General features: G+C 34.2%; 1 protein-coding gene across 6 annotated transcripts in view; it reads right to left on the minus strand.

Annotated features, from left to right (window-relative positions):
- Positions 1 to 23,855, minus strand: part of LOC136034876 (synaptic vesicle glycoprotein 2C-like) — an 84,065-nt gene that overhangs the window by 27,155 nt on the left and 33,055 nt on the right. For 4 of the 6 annotated variants that reach the window (XM_065716356.1, XM_065716357.1, XM_065716358.1 and 1 more), the window contains exons 3-7: positions 16,005 to 16,076; positions 12,112 to 12,273; positions 6,575 to 6,737; positions 3,443 to 3,564; positions 221 to 459 (exon numbers count right to left, since the gene is read on the minus strand). In XM_065716356.1, the coding sequence (XP_065572428.1) occupies positions 221 to 459; positions 3,443 to 3,564; positions 6,575 to 6,737; positions 12,112 to 12,273; positions 16,005 to 16,076 (758 nt within the window). Of the gene's footprint in view, positions 1 to 220; positions 460 to 3,442; positions 3,565 to 6,574; positions 6,738 to 12,111; positions 12,274 to 16,004; positions 16,077 to 20,450; positions 20,506 to 21,597; positions 21,741 to 23,855 lie in introns of those variants that run through there. The other 2 variants (XM_065716361.1, XM_065716360.1) reach the window with 2 other exon arrangements.

The raw sequence follows: 23,855 nt of genomic DNA on the forward strand, positions 1-23,855 counted from the left end.
TATATATATATATATATATATATATATATATATATATATATATATATATGAGCAAGCTCAGATATCAAGGTAAAACGTTAAAGACAACTAGCAACATGGGGAGCGTTTGGCCCTGACGACTATTTGGTTTCAACGGTATTTTTACGTCTTTGAGCCCACCCTATGCCAATTTCACCATCACACCTTCTTTAAAACATGAGCAAGTATGAAGAAAACTCACGGGGTATGAATCCTCATTTTTTCGTGTATTCATTGAATAAATACGTCTGAAAACTTTGAGAGCATCTTTGTCTCTCCCTTGTGCCAATAAATATTTAGGACTTTCTGGGAGTAGTAATAAGGCAATGCAGACGGTAAGACTAGGCAATGCTGACAATAAAGTGAATATCCTCCAGGAGTTGTATTTAAAGCCTTCACCGCTGTAGCCCAGGTCTTGTGGAATAACAGCCCAAGCAAGGCCTGTAAAAATGAAAGAAATTACAATTATTCTTATCTTCAAAAGCTTTTCTGTCTTACCGAGCTATTCCCAGTGATTCGTAAGGGGGTTGGGAAGGGGTAGGAGTAAAAAAAATTTCCCAAATTTTACAAATAGTCTTTCAGATTTTACATATCGATGTTTGATATAAAAATCTAAGGAAGGTACGGCGATAACTTAGTGCAAATGCAGCATCTCGTTTTTCGTAACATGGTTGTTCAGTAGTTTTTATCATTTCTTGCGAAAACAAATATTTTGGCAAAAAAAGTAAGTCAAAAGAAATTTTAGCTCGCATGAAACCAAAATATAGCCCACTTATTCACCCAAGTGACTGGATAGCTTCTTGCAAAGGTGCATAAAGTACAGAGGCTTGAGGTGCATTACACTACAGAGGTACATTGGTACTCTAAATTTTTGGAATTTCCTGGAAGGGAGTCTTTAGGAAGGAGCTCCCAACCTTCCATTTACAGGGTTGGCTGCTTTATACGGAAATAAGCATAATTGGTAAAGTAATTACATCCAATACTTTTAACAAACGAAGTTGTTAAAAGTGGATGCCCGAGAATGCAAGGTACCATCTCAGTTCTTAAAGCCAATCAAAATTAAATTTAACATTTTGTAACAATGTATGCATTAATGACACCCGAATAAACCCACCACCGGAAGAGATGGACAAAGATTATAGGATTTAAGATCGTTGGTGAAATCAGGCACTACTACCCTGTCTAGCTTGTGATTGCGGGGATTTTTGAGGTGGGCGACACCGTATTCTTTTTTTCATTTTTGTTGGTATTCTTTGTCCCAAATTCTTTTCTGACCATACAACCTTACAGAGGAGACTACGTTGATTTCGTTTTTGTTGATGTAAATTTATTGTTGAATGATTAAACCCCAAACACATAAAGGACTATAGATCATGTATATGAGTATTGTACTGATATAGTAAACCATCCGAGTGTATTGGTACATTGAATTTAGGATCCTTTATTCGAGAGGGCGAGGGTGCAAATCCTAATGTAGCCAATTATTTAGTTTGGGACAGAGGTAAGTGGCGTGACTCCGTAAGCTCAGCCATAGTCGACCCAGCTCTGAATGGGTACATAGAGAAATCTGGGGAAGGTAAACGGAAAGGTGTGCAAAAGCACAGGATGGCTGGCCCCCAGCCCCCCAATGCACTTCCTGGCTGAAGGGCCAAGAAACAGAGATCAGCACCGCCGTTAGGGATTGTAAAGTCCAATGCCACATTCTTTACCTTTACCTTTAGTAAATCATATAGGTTATTTCTACCTTCTTAATATAAAAAACGGTGTCTTTAATGCTGTCGAACAGTTTTCATGAAAATGAAACTCAAAAAGGAAATTATTTCTATTTAGTCAGCCCTTTTTAATCATAATGTGAGACGTTATGTGTGAAATCTCTGTTATTATAACCTTTTATGGTAATGATCCAATCAAATTTGCTATTGCAGTTTCTCGTTTTTTTTTGTGTTTTCCAATCAGTTCTTCATTGATACGAAGTGTTCACTCCACCTAGAGATTAGTAATACAAAACGTATTGAAACAAGGCGATACTGGTCAAACCATTCAAACTTCACAATGCAGTGTGATAAGTCATGTCCTATCTTTATTAGTTTTAAGAATCGTTATCTAGAGCAAAAAGATAATAATTCCAATATTCAGAGTACACAAAAAATGGGAAAATACAATTTAAACGACAGAATGGGAAAGTCCCTCTTCTAAATTGGTGGGCTCCATCGCCTGGTGTCTACAGCCTGGCAGCCAAAGTGAAATTCAGTCACAACCTCTAACTATAGTATTACTTAATTTTCCGGTTTCCCTCTCCAACTACCCCCAATTTCACCAGATCCGGTCGGAAAATAAAATAAGAGCTCTGAGACACGAATTCTTTCTAAATGCCAAATTTCATTAAGATCCGATAACCCGTTCCTAAGATAAAAATACCTCATTTTTTCTATTTTTCCAAATTAACCGTCCTTCCACTCCCCCCCCCCCAGATGGTCGAATCGGGGAAGCGACTATTTCTAATTTAATCTGGTCCGGTCCCTGGTACGCCTGCCAACTTTCAGCGATCGCTATATTGATCACGTATCAAGTTTCGGATCTTCTTCATGTAAAAATTGGGGTGCTCCGGGATTCGAATCTGAGACAACCCTCACCCTTAGCAAGAATCATACCCCTAGAAAAGCAAGCACCACTTAAGAAGAACAATCATTTGTTTTATCGGCAAAAACATTCTTCTCAACTATCTCGTTCACTCGCTCCCCCCCCCCCAGATGGTCGAATTTTGGAAGAGACTATTTCTAATTTAATCTGGCCTGGTCCCTGATACGCCTGCCAACTTTCATCGTCCTAGCTTATCTAGAAGTGCCCGAACTTGCAAAACCGGGACCGACAGACCGACGGATAGAAATTGCGATCGCCATATCGTTATATTGTGATACCAAGTGCCAAAAAAACCAACGTCAAATTTTACAACAGGCTCAGAAAAGCAGAAACTGATAAAAAAGAAAAAATGTGTTTCTTCACCTCTTCGTCTATAAAAATTCGTCAATGGATTGTTTAAATTTAGCGCCTAATGACTAAAATTTGTTTTTTCTCGTTTAGGAGTACTATTTACATTTGTATACAATCAATTAATGGTCAAGGAAGTGCCTTGAATACAAAACAAAGTGAAAGGGGAAACAATTTTAAAACCTGAATTCTTGCTCCATTTTCAAATACTTAAATCTGTAATATTTTGGAGTTTCTTAAATAAAAGTGCAAATAGAAATAAAAAATGCAATAAATGTAAAAATATTTAAGAGTTACCAGCTACAACCATGTTGCCCGAAGTTTAGAAAAGAACTGAAAATAATCGAAAATAACTCAATTCACTCAAATCTGTATAATTTGAGAGTTTCTAAAATAAAAGTGCAAATGAAAATGAAAAAATAAATAAAATAAGTACCAGCTACAACCATGTTGCCTAACATCCAGAATGCTGCTAAGCAACTGAGTAGATTTCCTCTGATACGTTTTGGTTGGAATTCGGCAAAGTAGGACCATACTACTGGAATACTACCACCAACACTAAAAAAGAAAAATAGTTGGTTCAAAACAGCCTTAGAAGTTTAAAGATACACAGCTACTGACATTCCAACTCAGTTTCCGCATCAACCAGGTCACTCCTTTCTGTTCTAATATTTTTGCTGAATTTATATTAAAAATACTATTTCATACTATTTCTTTTACTTTTGCATTCGATTTAAAATTCTTTCGCAAAAGCTACACACGCTCCTCCTTCATCCCAATCTATATAAGGTAGTGCAACGTTAAAAACCCAGTGGCTGTACCGTCTTTACTGAAATATTTTACCATTTGATCAAAGAGGAAAAAAGAGCAGAGAACCACTCAAAACAGATTCAGCTTCAGCTGAATCTGAGATCCGAATTCTGAGCTGAAACAGAGAGAAAGAAAAAGTCAAGTTTCCTATCAACTTTCCCATACCGTCCCACAAATTCATTGCGGGCTTGGCCTCTGGAAAAATGAACTCTATATATTTCGAGAAACAATCTATTTCTTATGATTCCTCCCCTTCCCCCATCAATAAATGTGATGGTTTGCTCCCATAAATAAAATATTTTTGCAATTTGTGCAGCGTTTCAAAATAAGAAAAAATAACAGCAAAGTAGATTATCAATCGTTTAAATTGGTGAAAAGGAGAGGGAATTTTACACTTCTAATCGATGGTTCCACTTTCCCCTCCCTCTCTTTTATTTTTCAAATATAAAACAAATATAAAACAAAAATAAATATTCCTATATAAGTTTATGTCAAGCAAACTACAAATACCGGAGCGACATGTTAACCTATATATTGTTATTTGAACAAGATAACGTTCTGAGCAAACAAATATATATAATTCAGAAGCATTGAAAACATCAACTCCATCCAATTTTTCAACGTTACAACAAGACATTTTTTTGGTTCAAAATAGCCGGGGAATCAAATTTTGAGTAAGGAATCTTAAAGTGCCAGGCACGTACACACGAATTTTTTTTCGGAGGGGGCCCAAAACCTTCGAAACAGCAGATATAAAGTAGCACTTTTTTTTTATTTAGTAACTAAAAAAATGCAAAAAGCACGTATATCGGAAAATACAGATTAACTTTAATCTGTAGTATTGTAGCGGATGGGAGGAAGAAGACTAAATCCTTCTTCCAAAATTGATCCATTAAAAGCTGTACTTTATCCTGAAATGGGGGATAAACGCCCTAATATCAAGGATAATTCTATTTTGTTGTGGAAAGCAAACTCTCTTTACGAAAAAAAAAGTACAATCGCTAATTACTTCAAAGAGGGTAAAAAGTCAGACAAAAAATGGGTTAATAATTGGGCAGTGACTTGACCGGATAATTGCATGCTGTAAAATCCCCAAAAAATGCTTCACAAATGTATCTAGTTTCCTAATAAGTGTTCTACTTTTGCCAGAAATCCCAAGAAACCATGGGGAAATTAAACATTTCACAGAATTTCGGGGGGGCGGGCCCGAAGGCCCCCCCCCCCCCTGCGTACGTGCCAGTAAAGTGCATTCGAGAAAATAGTTAGATTTTGCTATTTAGATGCTTCAAAGTCTTTTCCGAGTCTTAGGGTCTTTTCCGATTTAGAGACAGGAGGTTCAAGTTCAAACAATCGTCCAGACAGCTAATAAGACACACAACAGGACCGAATTTGATTCCAAGGATTTCCTGCGCCATCTAACATCTACTAGAAAAACAAGGTAGAAAAACTAGTTGCCACTGAGTTGACACAGCAAAGTTTCTAATATGGAATGGGTACAAAACACTCAAATTTCAGGAATTAAACTAACTGGAATATACTAAATAGCGATTAGACCCTGTCACTTCTTGCTGTGTCTGGAAATAGAAACATTTATGACAAAATCAGCTGTAACAGTCACAATAGAGATGTGTATCAAAAAACGGACATAAGAACTCAAGAGAAACTTTTTTCGATGGGTGAGCCGACTTATTTTGTCATGTATGCACCTCCGGTCTTTCTTCGTACTACCCAGTGCAAATGAAAATGATTTAACGTGCAAGTCCGTGGGTTGAGCCCTTCCCCCCCCCCAAGAAAAAACTGGGAGGCTATAAATAATCGTTGTACAGAATTCAAATATATTTTAATTTTACTAGAACAAGAGTCACTTTGAAGATAATTCTATAGAGTTGGCTAAACCAAGGGGTTGCGCACTATTAACCTTACGTTTTAAACGACAATGTGCTTCCAGCACAGCCTCATTCGCCTTTCATTGGCTCAACACTGTACCTATGTTTTTTCCTCCCTACGCAATCTTCTTTATTCGCTTAAATTACCGCTTATTGCTTCACCCTATATATCATTTCCCCCTCTTTTGTTCTCGTTTTCTTTCTCAATGTCTATGAGTTTGAGTACTTTCCTTGCTTAATTATTGTTATCACCTTTGTTGCGTTTGCTTTTTTTCTTTGGTTTCGTATGCATATACTTAAGTTGCTCTTCGTTATATTCCTGACTTTAAAAGTAAATTCGGTTAGTTTAACTTTTTGTACCAATCGTTCCCAGTTCCCCCACAGAAAAAAGAAAAAGACCATAGATGAGCATTTATCGGAATTCATAAAATCTTTAGGTATGTTTTATTAGGAATTTACTAAATAACTTACGTAAAATAATATAACGTAAATTTTAACTTAGAAAACATTTTAAGTGGCAAAGAGTGAAAAAATCCAAAACGCGAAAAAAGAAAACCGAGAAAAATTATACAGAGGACAAAAATAAGAGGACAATTGATGAAGCAAAGGATACTGTTAATAGAGGGAAAACAACAGGTATCATATTGAACTGAAAATAGGTACATGAGGTTGGATTGAATGAACAATCTCGTTTGCAGCTTTTATTAGAAATGAGCTCGAACACCGGCGTTTAAAAAAGGTTACTGCTCCTAGGAATTAGCAGGAATTGCAAGCGATATAGTTTGAAAATGTTATAACCAAACAAGGGACTGTAAATACTACATTCCGAAGGGACTGATACAAATATAAAAAAAAAATGTAAGAAACATTACCCAACACCACTAAGGAAACGAAATGTAAGGAATGTTCCAAAATCTTGCGAAAGACTGCTAATTGCTCCAAACAGAGCGTTGACGAACATTGCTGCCATAAGGACACCGCGACGGCCAAGAGCATCTCCAAGACTTCCCCAAAGATATCCACCGACCATCATTCCTACAAAATGGAAAAATGTTTTTAAGTTTACTATAAGAGGGGAGGCACAAGGGGCAGTTCCCCCCAATAATTAGGAGAAGAAATTTTTTATCGCCCATCCCATTTGACTCTCTTGATGGAGACCTCTCTTGCCCCCCCCCCCCGATAAAAATGCTGGAGCTACACCCCTGAATCTTAGCATACAGAAAGAAGCATATGGAAGAAAAAGTCAAATAGAAATCCTTGAGCATCTTTGAGGGTCTTTTGAGCATCTCCAAGACTTCCCCAAAGATATCCACTGACCATCGTTCCTACAAAATAAAAAAAATGTCTGTAAGTTAGGTTTAGATGATGTATTACGTCTTTTGAGCAGAGAGTTAAACGCTAGAAATTCGGATATTAAAATACGATACGATATTTTATTAATAACCACAATTATAAGTCTTTACTTTATACATCTACTGCAATGATGGAAAAACATACGTTTTTGTTAGTCTGCAGTAGTTAAGATTAACCATTTTCTAAACACACCCAAAAATAACATAATATTAACATAAGTTTTAATAACATATTAACAAAAAAAGAAAAAAATATACAAAAAAAAGAAGAAAAAAAGATCAATCTCCTTCTTAAAACCCCTAAAAAAAAAAAAAAAAATCCCAACAACCCTACTCCCTCACTACCACCCATCCGTCCACTTTTCCGTACCACCACTAACCAACCAAACCTCCCTACCACCTCCTATATTCAAAGAAAATGGAAAGGTTTGTGTGTAAAAAAAAAAAATAAAAAAAAATCAAGTCTGGAATTTGAATATATTGGTAAAACCGCTGATAAGGAAACAACTACTCCAACCTTTCCTATCCAACAATCACAAGAAAAATCCTGCCTTCAGTCTTCATTCGATTGTTCAACGATTCATTTTTGAGAAAAATTACTTTTCATTTGACTACATAAAATTTGGACTCCTGCCAGCACATAGTGTTTGATTGAATGGCCGAGAAACTTCTATCTTCCTTTCTTCTTTAATTTTCGCGCCAAATTTTGTCTTGTAAATATTTTAAGTGCATTTGATTTAAAGAAATCACGTGCCATCACAAACTGACGCCCGTTCCAAACAAAATAATCAGCAAGACGAGGACTGAAACTCCTACCTTTACGGACACAGGATTTCAAGTGTAACGTGCCAACCATTAGCTAAAACGGCTCGTTTCAAGATTACTAAGTTAATGAAGGACGTTTACATGGTAAACGTCCGTTTTAAGTGTTTAAAAGTTTACATAGTCCAGCTTGCAAGGATCACACAGGGGAATTAATTCATATTAGTAGAGTTAATCGGATTATTGGAATTATTTCAGAATTATTGCATAATTCTGTTAGTACCAACAAGTAAGACATTCTAGTAAGAGTATTAGATATAAAACAACAGAACAATAACAGAAATTTTTTTCTTTGACTGACCTGGATTAACAAAGAGCGGAGAGAGCTGTCACCCTTATCGATGCTACAATTTAATAATTGTAGCAATGTGACCTAGCCTTTGACCTTCTGTATTATGACCCTGCAGCTCTTGCCGTAGAGCTAGATATATATCCATAAATTTTACATATATATATATATATATATATATATATATATATATATATATATATATATATATATATATATATATATATAAATATATCTATATAAAAATATTATATATATATATATATATATATATATATATATATATATATATATATATATATATATATATATATATATAAATAAATTGTTTGTCTGTGGGTCTGTCGAGTGAAGTCATGTCATCATGTCGTCATGAAGTTAGTTGTCGTCATGTTTGTTATGACGATGACGTCATTAAAAGTATTTAAGAAAATCGTTCAAAGACATATTTTTAATTGTAAGATGATCGTGGACGAAAAATGTTTAATTGTAAAATGACTGAAGAACCTACAATGGCAACAGCCGAGGAAGCTGCTCAAAGAGTATATGCCAAAAAAACTTGCGGCTGATAGAGAGAGTAAGAAAAGAAAGCGTGCCGAGGAATCACTAGAACAGCAAGAAAACAGGCTTGCGGCTAAAGAACACAAAACCACGCAGTTAGATGAAAATCAACCTGGACAGCGAGAGTCAAAACATATCAAAACTGAAAATGATAGCGATGATGATTGGGTTTGGGATTTTGACTTGGATAAGGTCATCAATGCCTACCAGATTTTAGTTAAAAAAAACAAAGGTTCGGCGATATGTATTTCATAGTGACGCTGAAAAATAAAGAAGAAAAGAAAACTGAAAAAAGAAAAAAGGTAAAAAACTAAAAAGAAAAAACACTCAAAGAGAAATTACAGACCGGGACACAAATGACGACCGGGACAGAGGGAATATAAATGACGACCGGGACACTCAAAGAGAAATTACAGACTGGGATACCGGGACACAAATGACGACCGGGACACAGGGAATATAAATGACGACCAGGACACAGGTATTTAAGAATATCGTTCAAAGACAAATTTTTAATTGTAAGAAGATCGTTGAAAGAGAAATTTCTAATTGTAAAATGACTGAAGAACATACAATGGCAACAGCCGAGGAAGCTGCTCAAAGAGTATATGCCAAAAAAAACTTGCGGCTGATAGAGAAAGTAAGAAAAGAAAGCGTGTCGAGGAATCACAAGAACAGCAAGAAAACAGGCTTGCGGCTGAAGAACGCAAAACCGCGCAGTTAGATGAAAATCCACCTGGACAGCGAGAGTCAAAACATATCAAAACTGAAAATGATAGCGATGATGATTGGGTTTGGGATTTTGACTTGGATAAGGTCATCAATCCCTACCAGATTTTAGTTAAAAAAACAAAGGTTCGGTGATATGTATTTCATAGTGACGCTGAAAAATAAAGAAGAAAAAGAAAACTGAAAAAAGAAAAAAGGTAAAAAACTAAAACGAAAAAACACTCAAAGAGAAATTACAGACCGGGACACAAATGACGACCGGGACAGAGGGAATAAAAATGACGACCGGGACACTCAAAGAGAAATTACAGACTGGGATACCGGGACACAAATGACGGCCGGGACACAGGAAATATAAATGACGACCAGGACACAGGTATTTAAGAATATCGTTCAAAGACAAATTTTTAATTGTAAGAAGATCGTTGAAAGAGAAATTTCTAATTGTAAAATGACTGAAGAACCTACAATTGCAACACCCGAGGAAGCTGCTCAAAACGAATGTATTCACGCCGAAGTAGCTGAGTTGGTAAAGCGTTATGTTTCAGGTTCTAGGTCCGAGAGACTCCAGGTTTGAACCATGGATTTAGCATTAATACAAAAGAAGAAAAAAACTAAAAAAGGTAAAAACTACAAAAAAACTAAAAAGAAAATACTAAAAAACTAAAAAAGCTAAAAAACTAAAAAAAACAAAAAAAAGGTAAAAAACTAAAAACTAAAAAAGAAAAAAAAACTAAAAAAACTAAAAAAAGTAAAAACTACAAGAAAAACTAAAAAGAAAAAAAACTAAAAACTAATAAAAAAACTAATAAAAAACTAAAAACTGAAAAAGAAAAAAAAACTAAAAAAAGGAAAAAAACTGAAAAATAAAGGAGAAAAAGAAAACTAAAAGCAGGGACACAGGGAATATAAATGACGACCGGGACACTCAAAGAGAAATTACAGACTGGGACACTGGGACACAAATAACGACCGGGAGATATAAATGACGACCGGGACACTCAAAGATAAATTACAGACCGGGACACCGGGACACAAATGACGACCGGGACACAGGGAATATAAATGACGAACGGGACGCTCAAAGAAAAATTACAGACTGGGACACTGGGACACAAATGACGACCGGGATACTAGGAATATAAATGACGACCGGGACACAGGGAATGTTCAATTAGCAATCACCATCAACAAAGCTCAAGGGCAATCATTAGAATAATGAGGTATAGATCTGAATAAGGATTGTTTTCCCATGGACAATTTTATATTGCATGTTCAAGAGTCGGTAAACCTGACAATCTATTATATGCACAGACAATGGGACATCGAAGAATGTTGTATATTCGCAAGTTTTACGTAGTTAAAAACATATATATATATATCTATAACGAAAAGAGAAATCTTTTCTCTTTTATCTATATTCACAGGTGGGACACAAGGACACAACTACAATGGCGCGTAACTAAGATGGCGCGTAACGACTTACGCATGCGGGGGGGCTTGGGGGGGGGGGGGCGCGAAACGCCTCCCCAACAGCTATATATATATATATATATATATATATATATATATATATATATATATATATATATATATATATATGTATATATATATATATACATATATGTATATATATATATATATATATATATATATATATATATATATATGTAATATATATATATATATATATATGTATATATATATATATATATATATATATATATATATATATATATATATATATATATATATAATATATATATATATATATATATATATATATATATTTGTATAGATATATATATATATATATAAATATATCTATTATATATATATATATATATATATATATATATATATATATATATATATATATATATATATATATATATATATATATATATATACATATATACTTATCATATAGCTGTCACACTTATCAGTGCTACAATTTAATAAAAAATTTAACACACGAGAAAAAAGCAACAACAAAGATGAGGGTTCTAAAATAATCAACAAGTAATACCGAAGAAAGGCAATGCCCTCGTAAAAATATCATTATTCTTCATAATTCGTTGAACTGTTAAAGTGATAATGACTGAAATTCACCACATATTATGCAGATTACACTTTGCAAAGTTTTGGTCCTAATTGAATATATTGTTTAAAGATAAAACATTCCTCCAAGTTAGAATAAGAATAAAAACTGTAAGGTAGTACCTTTTTTTAGTTGCATGTTATTGATGAAAAAGAGTCAATATTTACAATTTGCTTGAGCGCAGATGAATGAGAGCGAAGTTAATAGATAATTTCACCTTAAGCTCAGACTTTTCATCAAACGAATCGGCTTTCCATACTAAGCGTATACCTTTGTATAAAAATACACTATGTTACAAATTTCTAAATAAATAAATATATATATATATATATATATATATATATATATATATATATATATATATATATATATATATATATATATATATATATATATATATATATATGCGTATTTCATCATTTATATTTCTTACCATCGTTGTTTAGATTTGTTTCCCTTGTCTGAAAAAGTTATATATATGCCTATTTCATCAATTTATATTTCTTACCATCGCTGTTTAGGTTTGTTGTGCTTGTCTGAGAACGATCTACTTACCAACAAAAACTATGGCACTGAGCCAACCTTTGTCTTGAGAGGAGAGATTCAAGTCACATTCTGCTGATGGTAAAAGGAAGGACACGCAAATGATTTCAACAGCGTCCGCTGCGTTTGCCCAACCACATATGAGTAGCAGTAAATAGTGAAACCTTCCATATCCTGCAACATTTGCAAGATTAATGAGTCGCAACAAAGACAATTTACTTGGAAAGAGTTTGAAATTGAGGCTTAGACTATTGAAAGACACTAGACTAGGCAGTAGGTTGCAAACTTCCATAAAAAGAAATCTATAGGATGGGTGACTTTGCTCTTCCTTCTATGAATTTTATTAGTATATGGATTGCATCAATGAGAATCTGCTTTATATAACACCGAAAAAAAAACATAGAATAGAAAAAAAAAGATGGCTGAATAGCAGAAAAACGCAATTCCAATATACGTTTTTAAGATAGAAAAAAGAAAACAATCAGGAAGTTGTCTTCACGCACAGTTCTCATGTTTTTGGGAAGTTTTTTTTTTCTGTTCTCGTAAAACTTGGAGGATAAAAAAAAAAAAAAAGAAAAGAAAAAAAAAAAAAAAAAATCGTAACTGCCTAATGTTTTCGGTACATATTTTTTTTTATGGTGAACAGAAAAAAATAAATCAGAATTTGTCGATCGCCAACTGTTTTTCATTATGGATCTTCTACGAGTTTTTGGTTCTTCATACCAAAAATTATTCCATGAAAACTGTCAGCTATAGTAAAACTCTAGAATATCCCGAAAAAACTCTATAGCCTATAACTGTAGAAACTCTAGAATATGTTAAGGGTGACATTGAACTAACCGAAGCTAATATTCGCCAAGAAAAAAGATAGTTGGTTCTGATAGGCGGTATGTTTGTCCCCTTTGTACAGATGAAAATGAAGACTTGGATCATTTTCTCCGGAAATGCCCGGTGTTCTTTGATTTACGGGAAAATTATTTGAATGAGATTAATTTGATGCTTCCTGGTATTCTGCAAAATAGTAATCCAGCCACAATATTTTGAGGGGGAGTGTATATAGATAAATCCTTAGTAAGAAAAAAAAGTTTATATGATTAATTTCTTTTGTCGTTGGATTAGGTATTTTCGCGTTGTATTCTGTTTCTGTGCGTGCTTATAATCTGTACTGTTGTTTAATTTCCTTGCTTGTTTGCTATTTATTTTGTGGATATGGCCCTTGGGCTTTTGAAATACACTTATCTATCTATCTATTTGCTTACTATTACTGCTAGTACATCTACTGCTACAACTATTAATAAGGCTAAAGGTAATAAGGTGAAACTTTTGGAGCCTGTTGAAATCGCAAGACCCTATGTGCATCAAAACGGTCAAAAGGATGTATCTACAATATCTCAAGAATGGCTAAGGGTATTATGCAGATACTATACCTCACAATTTTGCGAGCCTCAGTGTCGGCTGACCATCTCAAAGACAAAAACACCATTAGGGAATTTTCTAATACTACATTAGAACTCTCAAAGCTGTCTAATTACTCAAATAATATTTCTTTAAAATTTTAGTAAAAGTTTATAGGATATCTTGAATACATTAACAATTCAAAAAGCTAACGAGAGGCTAGTTTAGAATAAAGAAAATTTAATCTTTTCTAATTGTTAAGCAAATTACTGCCTATTCAATGCACATACAGCATAAATAATATATATTTCCTGTGTCGGCAAGGTTTTCAATCAAAGCGGATATAACCATATGGAACTCCCAAAGCTTCCGCAATGATTATTTCAACTTCCACCGATTTTTAACATTTTCCTAGCATTTATGCAAGAACATCTAAGGGGCTGCCCTTTTTTAAACTTTGAAAAGAAAATTCTGATCCACTGAATCGAAAAAAAAATTCACACTTTCCAATTATTCAGATTTAATTAAACCTGAATATTTCTATCTCCAGCATAGGAGTCGGCTTTTAGTTTTCTGTCGCTTTATTCAGATCTCTTATTCAAACTCTACAGGTTATGGCAGGACCACCTAATAAAATGACCACTGAATCACAAACGCCGTAGAATAAATAATTGAAATTACTAAAAATACTTTAGCGTAAATAGTGAGGTATTGTGGAGGAGACGAACCCCCTTATATACGCAATAATTTCTCTTCGTTTTAGGTTCTATTGCTGCTCCTTACTTCCACCAGAAAAATCTTTTTTATTTATTTTCTCATTGTTCTTTTAAATAATGCTAGAAAATCCTGCGGCTCCTTCATGAAAATTTTCATCCCTCGTGATAAATTCCAAAATGGAACGATCATCCCACGTAACCCCCTCCCCGACCCCCTTTAACGTAAAAAAGTCCCCCTGAAATCGTCTGTACACGTCCCAATAACCATTACTATGTGTAAACAATGGTCAAAGTTTGAAACTTGCAGCCCCTCCCCCAGGGACTGTAGGGGAGCCAGTCGTCCTCAAAGACATAATTATTAGGTTTTCGACTATGCTGAACAAAATCGTTATCTCAAAATTTTGATCCAGTAACTTCCGGAAAAAATGAGCGTGAGAGGGGGCCTAGATGCCCTCCAACTTTTTGGTCCCTTAAAAAGGGCAATAGAACTTTTAATTTTCGTTATAATGAGCCCTCTCGCGACATTCTAGGACCACTGGGTCGATACGATCACCCGCGAGAGAAAAAAAAACAAACAAACAAATAAACACGCATCCATGATCTATCTTCTGGCAAAAGATACAAAATTCCACACAGTTCGTTACCACGAACTGTTTGATCACATCGCTTGAGTTAAAGTCTGAAGGGCTTATTGAAAGGGAATGATCAATTGAATGAAAAGACATTATGTGCATTCAAGGTTGTCAAAAGGGTTTATCTACGATGTCTAAGGAATGCTTAAGGGAAATAAGCTGAACTTTTAGATCATGATAAGGAGGATGGTTGATTAACATTCGCCTATACTCAGGTTTGTAACACGATGGTGGCCAAAGTGGTTTCAACCCTATAGAAGCGCAAATATTACGTAGATTTTCAATCTATTAATTTGAATAATATGCAACGTACTTATCCTTCCAAGTTTTATAGTACAAAAATTGTCAAAAATTTTTTCTACAAGTAAATAGCAAGCCAAAATCTTGATTCTTAAGGAGAAAAACCGAAAGAAATTTTACAATTACTACTGTTATTAACCAATTACAAAAAAGTTTCAATTAAAAAAAACCCGATCAATTAAAAAAATTCGTAAAATAAGTTTTTTTTTAAGAAAAGTAAAGAGCTGCACTAAACCTAAAACGAGCGGAAATAAAACGTTGATCGATCATAGACCACTATCAATAAATAAGTGAAACCCAAAAAGAAGAGAAATAATAGAATAAATTATAGAATAGAAATAACAGAAATAATCACGATAAACTTAAATATATATATATATATATATATATATATATATATATATATATATATATATATATATATATATGAACTTCAGTAGGTCTTCCGAGTAATCTTGGTTAATTTATGTTTTATGTTATCATAAACATTAACATTTTCATACATTAACATTATCATAAACATTTATGTTATCACAAATGAAACACGCAGCTCTGAATGAGAACTATTTTCTGTAAATATCAAGTGACATTCTGGTCTTTACAAGGCATAGGGAGCGTTAGCTCTACTCCTGTTTATTGTATTTTTAATCGTTTTAAGATTAACATGATTTTTCGTCGTAATTTCCGTTCGTTTCGGTTTTTATTTATTTGTTGATAATGATTGATGTTATTGTTACATTTGAATTACTATTCGACTTTATTTTCACTCGTCTTAGACTTAGAGTAGCTCATTACTTTTCTTTAGAAAACTTCCTCTATAAAAAACAAATTCAATAAATTACAGATAAGGACAAGCATTTACCAGTAGCTTCAATGGCATCTTCATAATCGACTCTGTCTTCATCATTTTCTTGTCTCAGATCCAAATCTTCATCTAAAACGACAATACAATTAGTACGAAAAATACCACGTGCTATCTATTCTAGTAAGTCATCAATCAGATTGGGATACTTTTGCTAAAAAATTTTTTAAACCAGAGAAAGCTAACATGAAATGAGAACTAACAGAGCTTTCTGGCAATAAAAGAGAGAGCAAAAAGCCAAAACAGTCAAGCAAATTTAATTTGCCATTGCTCAGAAACAAAGACTGCTACAGTATTTCAGATAATCTATGAATTTTAACTTACTTATTGCATATATTGAAAAAAAATATCATTAGTGGTTTATTATTTGTCAAATTACAAAATAATCAGCAGATAAAGTATAAAAGAGACGAAGTACTAGTGAACGAAAATACAATTAGGGCACATAAATCCATGTGTTGTTTAGATATGATGATGACAACTCAGAATTTAAAAATTCTTCTTTCAAAAGCTGGGGAAGGGTCCATAATCTTGTGACTTTCAGCTACACTGAGCAAAATAGTTTTTTTTGAAATTAATATGACTTTCGCCATAAATGTTCATTACATCAGACGTTTTTTGGGAAAAAGACTAAAATGAAATAAAACAGAAAATGAACATTTTCCGTTCTTCAAAGGAAATAATAATCAAATTCTTATGTCTTACCATTTCTGAGCTTAAAACCCTTTTTAAGGTAAATCCTAGCAAGTGAATATCAGCGTTCTTAAACCATAGGCAGCAGGTATGGAAAAAGTTTCAAAGCTGCCAGTACTAGAATTCAACAGAATTCCAAAAGCTACCGATATTTTAGCAGCATAGCTTGTGTTTTGACAGCTTTCTTTGAGCAAAAAAGTATTTTTATATATAACAACAGAATTTCCCGACAAAATCTGAAAACTGCCAAGTAGCATTGCGACTATGCTACCCAACTTTTTGCCCACCGGGGAAGCAGTAACTAAAAAGTAACAGAAAAATTTCGATTTTGTAAAAATACTGGCTTCTTTTTGCTATAGGACGGTGTGTGAAAAAGGTAAATGGCTGAGGAATCGGATTTAAAGCTTAATATACCGAGGACATCAAAATAAAACCTTTTTTTTGCCCCTAGACCCATCTTAGGTCTATAAAGACTTGACCTTCCCAATTTTAAAAAAATTGTATGCTGGTTGTTTCAAAATTATGAACTTGTTAGGGCAATACCATATTTTCGTCAGTGTTGCCCGTTATACACTAAAAATAAATAGATTGTATGCTTGTATCTGACTTCTGCTGGATTTATCCTTCAAGTTTTTCGTTTAATTTGGTGCGTTACTACCAAAAACTGCGTAACTACAAATTGAGGCCTTTTTCGTTAAAAATTGATTTCCCAGTTTTTCTAATTTTATTAAAGATATACATGTTCTGTAAGTTTCCACTAAACCCTCTCAAACAAACAGATTTCCTTTTTTCCCTTGGTGCTTTAAGAGCTGTTTACACTATTGTTTACTATCTTATAATAGTGTAATTTAATAGCTGTATAGCCCTATTTATTTCTTTTAGTATAATGGTTATGTAATAGCCTTTTTCCTTGTTCATCCCAGAAACAAATTGGAACTCATAGTCACGAACAATCAATACTTAACTGTTACACTCCCATGAGTCTAAGAAGAGAGCCAGTAAGCTTCTACCACCAATTTTATTACTCCTCCCTCCGAAAATGACATAACCCGCTTGATCAAGAAAAAGTTTCAGTGCGACCTGCCAGGTAGCCAAAGGTTCTTTCTACAATTAAATTAAAAAAAACTAGTTTTTTTTTAACTGAAAGCAAAGACGACATTAAAACTTAAAACGAACAGAAATTACTCCGTATATGAATGGGGCTGTTTCCTTCTAAGCGCCCCGATTTTTAAGCTAAAGTTTGACTCTTTCTCTCAATTCCACTTTATTAAACAGCAAAACTTTTTAGCGTAAAGAGCGGGGCGTTGAGAAGGAAACAGCCCCTTTCATACACGGAGTAATTTCTGTTCGTTTTAAGCTTTAATGTCTCTCCTTACTTTCAGTTAAAAAAAATAGTTTTTTTTATTTAATTTCTGAACGTTTTTGAATTAATGCATGTTTAATTTTGGCTCTCCCCAAATAAATTATTAAAATGAAATTTGCATATGAATTCCTTTTTGGGTAAATGGCTTTCTCTTAGTTTTGATCAGACAATTTTGACAAAAAGGGGTGAGGGAGGAGGCCTAGTTGCCCTCCAATTTTTTGGTTAACAAACGTTTTTATTTGTAAAAAATATACGTAACTTAAGAATTAACTTACGTAACGAACTTTTATATTCTTATATTTTTATTATGTATATGACGGGGTTTTTCCCCTCGTTAATACTTCACTCTTTACACTAAAGCTTAATTTTTGTCCCAACTTTTTAAGAATGACCCCTGAATCAGAAAGGCCGTAAAATAAATAGTTGAAATTACTAAAAATACTTTAGCGTAAAGAGCGAGGTATTTAGGAGGAGATGAGCCCCTCATATGCATAATAATATCTGTTCATTTTAAATTTCAATGTCGCTCCTTGCTTCCAGTTGAAAAAACTTTTTCATATTTATTTTTAATATTAATGCTAGAAAATCCTGCACCCCCTTCATTAAATTCCTCTTCCCCATGACATATTCCTTCAAGGAACGATCCTCCCACATAGCCCCCTCCCTTCAACCACCCCCCAAACAAAAATGATCCCCCTGAAAAACGTCAGTACACTTCCCAATAACCATTACTGTATGTTAACACTGGTCGAAGTTTGTAACTTGAAGCCCCTCCCCTGGGAAATATGGGAGAGTAAGTCATCCCAAAAACATAGTTGTTATGGTTTTCGACTATGCTTAACCAAATGGCAATCTCAAAATCTTGATTCGTTGCCTTTGGGAAAAAATGAGCGTTTGAGGGAGCCTAGGGGCCCTCTAATTTTTTGGTCACTTAAAAAGGGCACTAGAACTTTTCATTTCCGTGAGAATGAGCCCTCTTACGACATTCTAGGACCACTTGGTCGATACAATGACCCCTGGAAAAAAACAACAAATAAACATCAATAAACGTGATCGGTCTTCTGGCAAAAAAATACGAAGTTCCACAATTTTATAGATGGAGCTTGGAAATTTTACAGTAGGGTTATCTGATACGCTGAATGCGATGGTGTAACTTTCGTCAAGATTCTATGACTTTTAGGGGATATCCCCTATTTTCAAAATAAGGCAAATTTTCTCAGGCTCTGAAGACTAAATTTTGATGAAACTTATATATTTAAAATCAGCATAAGAATCTGATTCTTTTGATGTATATTTTAGTATCAAAATTCCGTTTTTTAAAGTTTCGTTTACAGTTGAGCCGGGTCGCTCCTTATTACAGTTCGATACCACAAACTGTTTGAAAATCCCGGTTTGTCATTTTCCCAAGCTTTTCCTAAAATTCTCCATAATAATCTTTTTTGGCGCATGTCTGTACTCAGGCATATATATTTTTTTATTCAAAATCAAAATATCCATGATGATTCTTTATTTAACTTTATATTCCTAATTGACATCTCAAAAATGAGCTTTTGCCGTTCAAAGTTAAAGTGGCTTTTATACTTTCGGAAATGCTCATCCGTTCTATGCACGAAAAATTGTAGCTCCGTAGGGAAAGCCCAATTACGGCTAATTAAGACTTATAAAATTCAGCTAATTAATTAACCTTCATCTATGACACTGGTCTAGGCACGAAAATGAGAACTTATTTAGCAGGATGACGCAACTTCGCCAAAACGTCCCAAACAGACTAATTACATGGAAATATAAGTAATTATACGAAAAAGTAAAGCTTTAAAATTTTGGGAAATGTTATTGTAATGTTGGAAAATGTCAAGAGGTTTCATGTAAACGTTAATGTTCACGTTTTTGGGATATCAAGTACATTGTTACACAGACAGAGAAATTATTCCTTAAGGAATTTTTTCTTAATTTTATTTAAGAATAATTTGAGTGAACAGTCAACCTCCAAAGATCGAGAAAGTTAAATACAAGCATGATGTCTTTATATAAAAAAGCTACTTAAATACTTTGTTCTTAGCTGGATCCCACGCCCACTACTCGATGGTGGAAAATACTGACATATTAATCTTTGTACTTGCTACTGTTTACTGAAGAGCCATACCCATACACAGGAGGGCCTCCAAGCACAGCCTCTAAAGATCACATATCTCTTAGGTTTCCTCAAGTAAATTTACAACGAGGAATTTTCTGCGACAACAGATTATCGACAGATGTATAAAATGTGAGAGGTTTGCAATAGTTTCTTAAGAGGCAACGCGGGGAATGATGTCCCACAAATGGCAGATTTTTTGTGGAGCACTTTGATTATTATTTAAGTCTTTTGTAGGAAGGTTACTACTTTAAAATACCTTGGTCTTTCTGTTTGTAACAGTCCCTCTCTGAAATCATCTTCCTTATTTGACTATTAATTAGAAACTAGTGAGAGGTCTTCGTCTATGCGCCTAAAATAATTTGCCGAGACAAACGAAATAGATTAGAAATCATGTCACCTGTCAATCATAGTCATTTAATTACTTTTATTAGTAAATATTTCTGGTTATATAATTTTTTAAAGAATAGTCGCTTTTCTTTAAGAACCTTTTAATTCTCGCTAAATATTATGTTTAAAACAAAGCCTGGAAAAAAAATTAGAAACATAAAATAAAATAGAATAACTGGATCCAAAGTTCACAAGCGTCAAATTCGTTTTAGGAAACAAAAGAAGATGGACAAAGATCCTCCATAGCCACTGATGGTGCATAAGACCTGTAGTCGACATTTGATTTGCTGGATATTCAGGCACATGCAGCAAGTCCGTCATCAAACTTTGTCAAGTAGAGCATCACTCCAATGTACTACCACAGGGTTAAATACAATTTGGGCTAGAAAAAATTGACAAGACAGAATCACAGACAAAAGGTATTTCGATATTGCATACCTTTTGTCTGTGGACAGAGCTGAATTTTTGACAGAGTAAAGTTCATAGAATGAACGTCTTAAATATGAAACTTTATTTGCAAGAACAAAAAGAAGTTTAAAAAATATACTTTTCTATTATTTTACAAGCCTTAAACTTTATGTTGGGAATTCATTATTTTGAATTGTCCAATTTTAGGTGGCATTCACTGTATTTTAAGATGTTGAAAAAATATTTGAAGCCAAATATTAAAGGCCTTGTTTTCGGTCATGATATATATAAAATATTCTTCATGCACCAAACCATGTCTATTTGAGTAGTAAATTTTGCGAATAGCCTCGATTGCAAATGTACAATTCAAATAAAAATAACAATAACAATGAAAATAGCAATACAAATAACATTTTATTTTTCAAATACAGTCCATTCTTTCCCTTCAAACTGAAACTTGAGGCTCCCCTTACAAAAAATGAGGGGTTTCTCAACCCTCACTACAGTAAACATATCGTGCTGTGCACGATTATGAAAGAAGGCCACCTTTCGGTAAAGGGTCCAATTTCTGCCTAGTAAAAAATGTAAAAAATAAAATTAAAACAAACTTTCAGTTGGCATTTTCTTCTACCTTCCCTTCAAATTACATTTCTAATATTGTTTAAGCACCGAAATAATTCACATGGAAACACGGACCCAACTAAAGAAAAATCTAGCAAAACTCTGAGAATGCCATTAGGTTTGCCAAGCTGATGAACTAATTAATTATGAAGCTGTGAATTCATGAACAGATCTCCGAGCATAGCGATGTTTCTGTCCAGAGAGTGAAAAAGGGTTGTCAAACAAAACTGAAAACAGCATATGATTGTCAGGATTGAAATTACCATTTTTCAAATCTGGTACTTCAACCGTTCATGAAAATATATGAATAGTGACTTTGATCCTTGGTGCAGGATTTTCGGCAGGAGGGGTGGGGGATACGCCAGCAACCGTACTCTATATGGGCTGTTTCATTATGTATTGAGGTTTAAATCTTGTTCAACTTGTATACTTATTGGTTCAGCCTATGTCATCCTTGAAGCCTCTAAAACAGCGACTTCAATTGTGTCTATAAAAAATGATAATAACCAGATTTACGTCATTGGGTAACGTGAAGTGTTTCAGCAATCTTAGGTCTAGTGGTGTAACTTCATCAAAATCCTGGAGGGGTGGGGGCGAAGCTAGAGCCGATCTTCCCAAGTCATGTGAAAATGACTGAGAAAAATGAAAAATGAGTCATATAGCCATAAAGGCAAAGGTATACTAAAGAAAACTAGCGTTTCTGCGGTTTAGAAAAGATTTTTGAAGACTGACTTTCTGATAACCATGCACTATTAGTTTTATAAAAAACTTTTGTGAACTCTGGAGCCTGTCCAAAGAGTTAACTTCTTAACTTGTCCAGTTTAAATACCTTGGACGTAATTAACTGTGGACGTTCTATTTCATTTTTGGCTCAGTTACTGTTTTTTTGTAGTTGTTTGCGTTAATTTAATATGAGGCTAAAATTTTTCTTTGTTCGATGCATTAAAAGATTAATAGCTCGAAAAGATCCTTCCGATATCATCTGTCTCAGTGCGATTTTATGTTAGTGATTCGAAGGGATATTTTCCTTTTTTGAATGCCTTGTAATCAAACAGTTCGTGGTAAAGAACTGTAGTAAGGAGCGACCCGGCTCAATAGCAACCGAAACTCTAAAAATGGAATTTTGATACCAATAGTTACATCAAAAGAATCGCATTCATCAAAGTTTCATCAAGATCATTTATACCCATCAAAAGTTACGAGCCTGAGAAAATTTTCCTCATTTTTGAAAATAGGGGGAAACACCCCCTAAAAGTCATACAATCTTAACGAAAATCACACCATCAGATTCAGTGTATCAGAGAACCTTATTGTAGAAGTTTCAAGCTCCTATCTACAAAAATGTGGAATTTCACATTTTTTTTTGCCAGAAGACAGATCACGGATGCGTGTTTATTTGTTTTTTTGTTGTTGTTGTTTTTTTTCAAGGGGTGATCGTATCGACTGTATGGTCCTAGAATGTCGCGAGAGGGCTCATTCTAACGGAAATTAAAAGTTCTAGCGCCCTTTTTAAGTGACCAAAAAAACTGGAGGGCACCTAGGCCCCCTCCCACGCTCATTTTTCCCAAAAGTCACCGGATCAAAATTCTGAGATAGCCATTTTATTCACCATAGTCGAAAAACCTAATAACTATGTCTTTAGGGACGACTCACTCCCCCGCAGTCCCCGTGGGAGGGGCTGCAAGTTACAAACTTTGACCTGTGTTTACATATAGTAATGGCTACTGGGAAGTGTACAGACGTTTTCAGGGGGATTTTTTGGTTTAGGGGGGAGAGTTGAGGGGAGAGGGGGTTACGTGGGAGGATATTTCCATGGAAAAACTTCTCATAGGGGAAGAGAATTTCAATGAAGGGGGCGCAGAATTTTCTAGCATTATTTGAAAAAACAAAGAAAAAACAAATATGAAAAGTTTTTTTCTACTGAAAGTAAGGAGCAGCATTAAAACTTAAAACGAACAAAAATTATTACGCATATGAGGGGTTTACCTCCTCGTTATACCTCACTCTTTACGCTAAAGTATTTTTAGTAATTTCAACTATTTATTCTACGGCCTTTGTGATTCAGAGCTCATTCTTAAGGAATTGGGACAAAATTTAAGCTTTAGTGAAAGAGCTAGGTATCGACGAGGGTTGAACCCCCTCATATACGCAATAAAAACATACAAATATAGAAGTTCGTTACGTAAGTTACTTTTGTTTTTTACCAATGAAAACGTTTGTAAAAAATTATAAGTTCTAGTTGCTT

Source organism: Artemia franciscana, chromosome 13 (genome assembly GCF_032884065.1).
Source record: "Artemia franciscana chromosome 13, ASM3288406v1, whole genome shotgun sequence".
NCBI lineage: Eukaryota > Metazoa > Arthropoda > Branchiopoda > Anostraca > Artemiidae > Artemia > Artemia franciscana.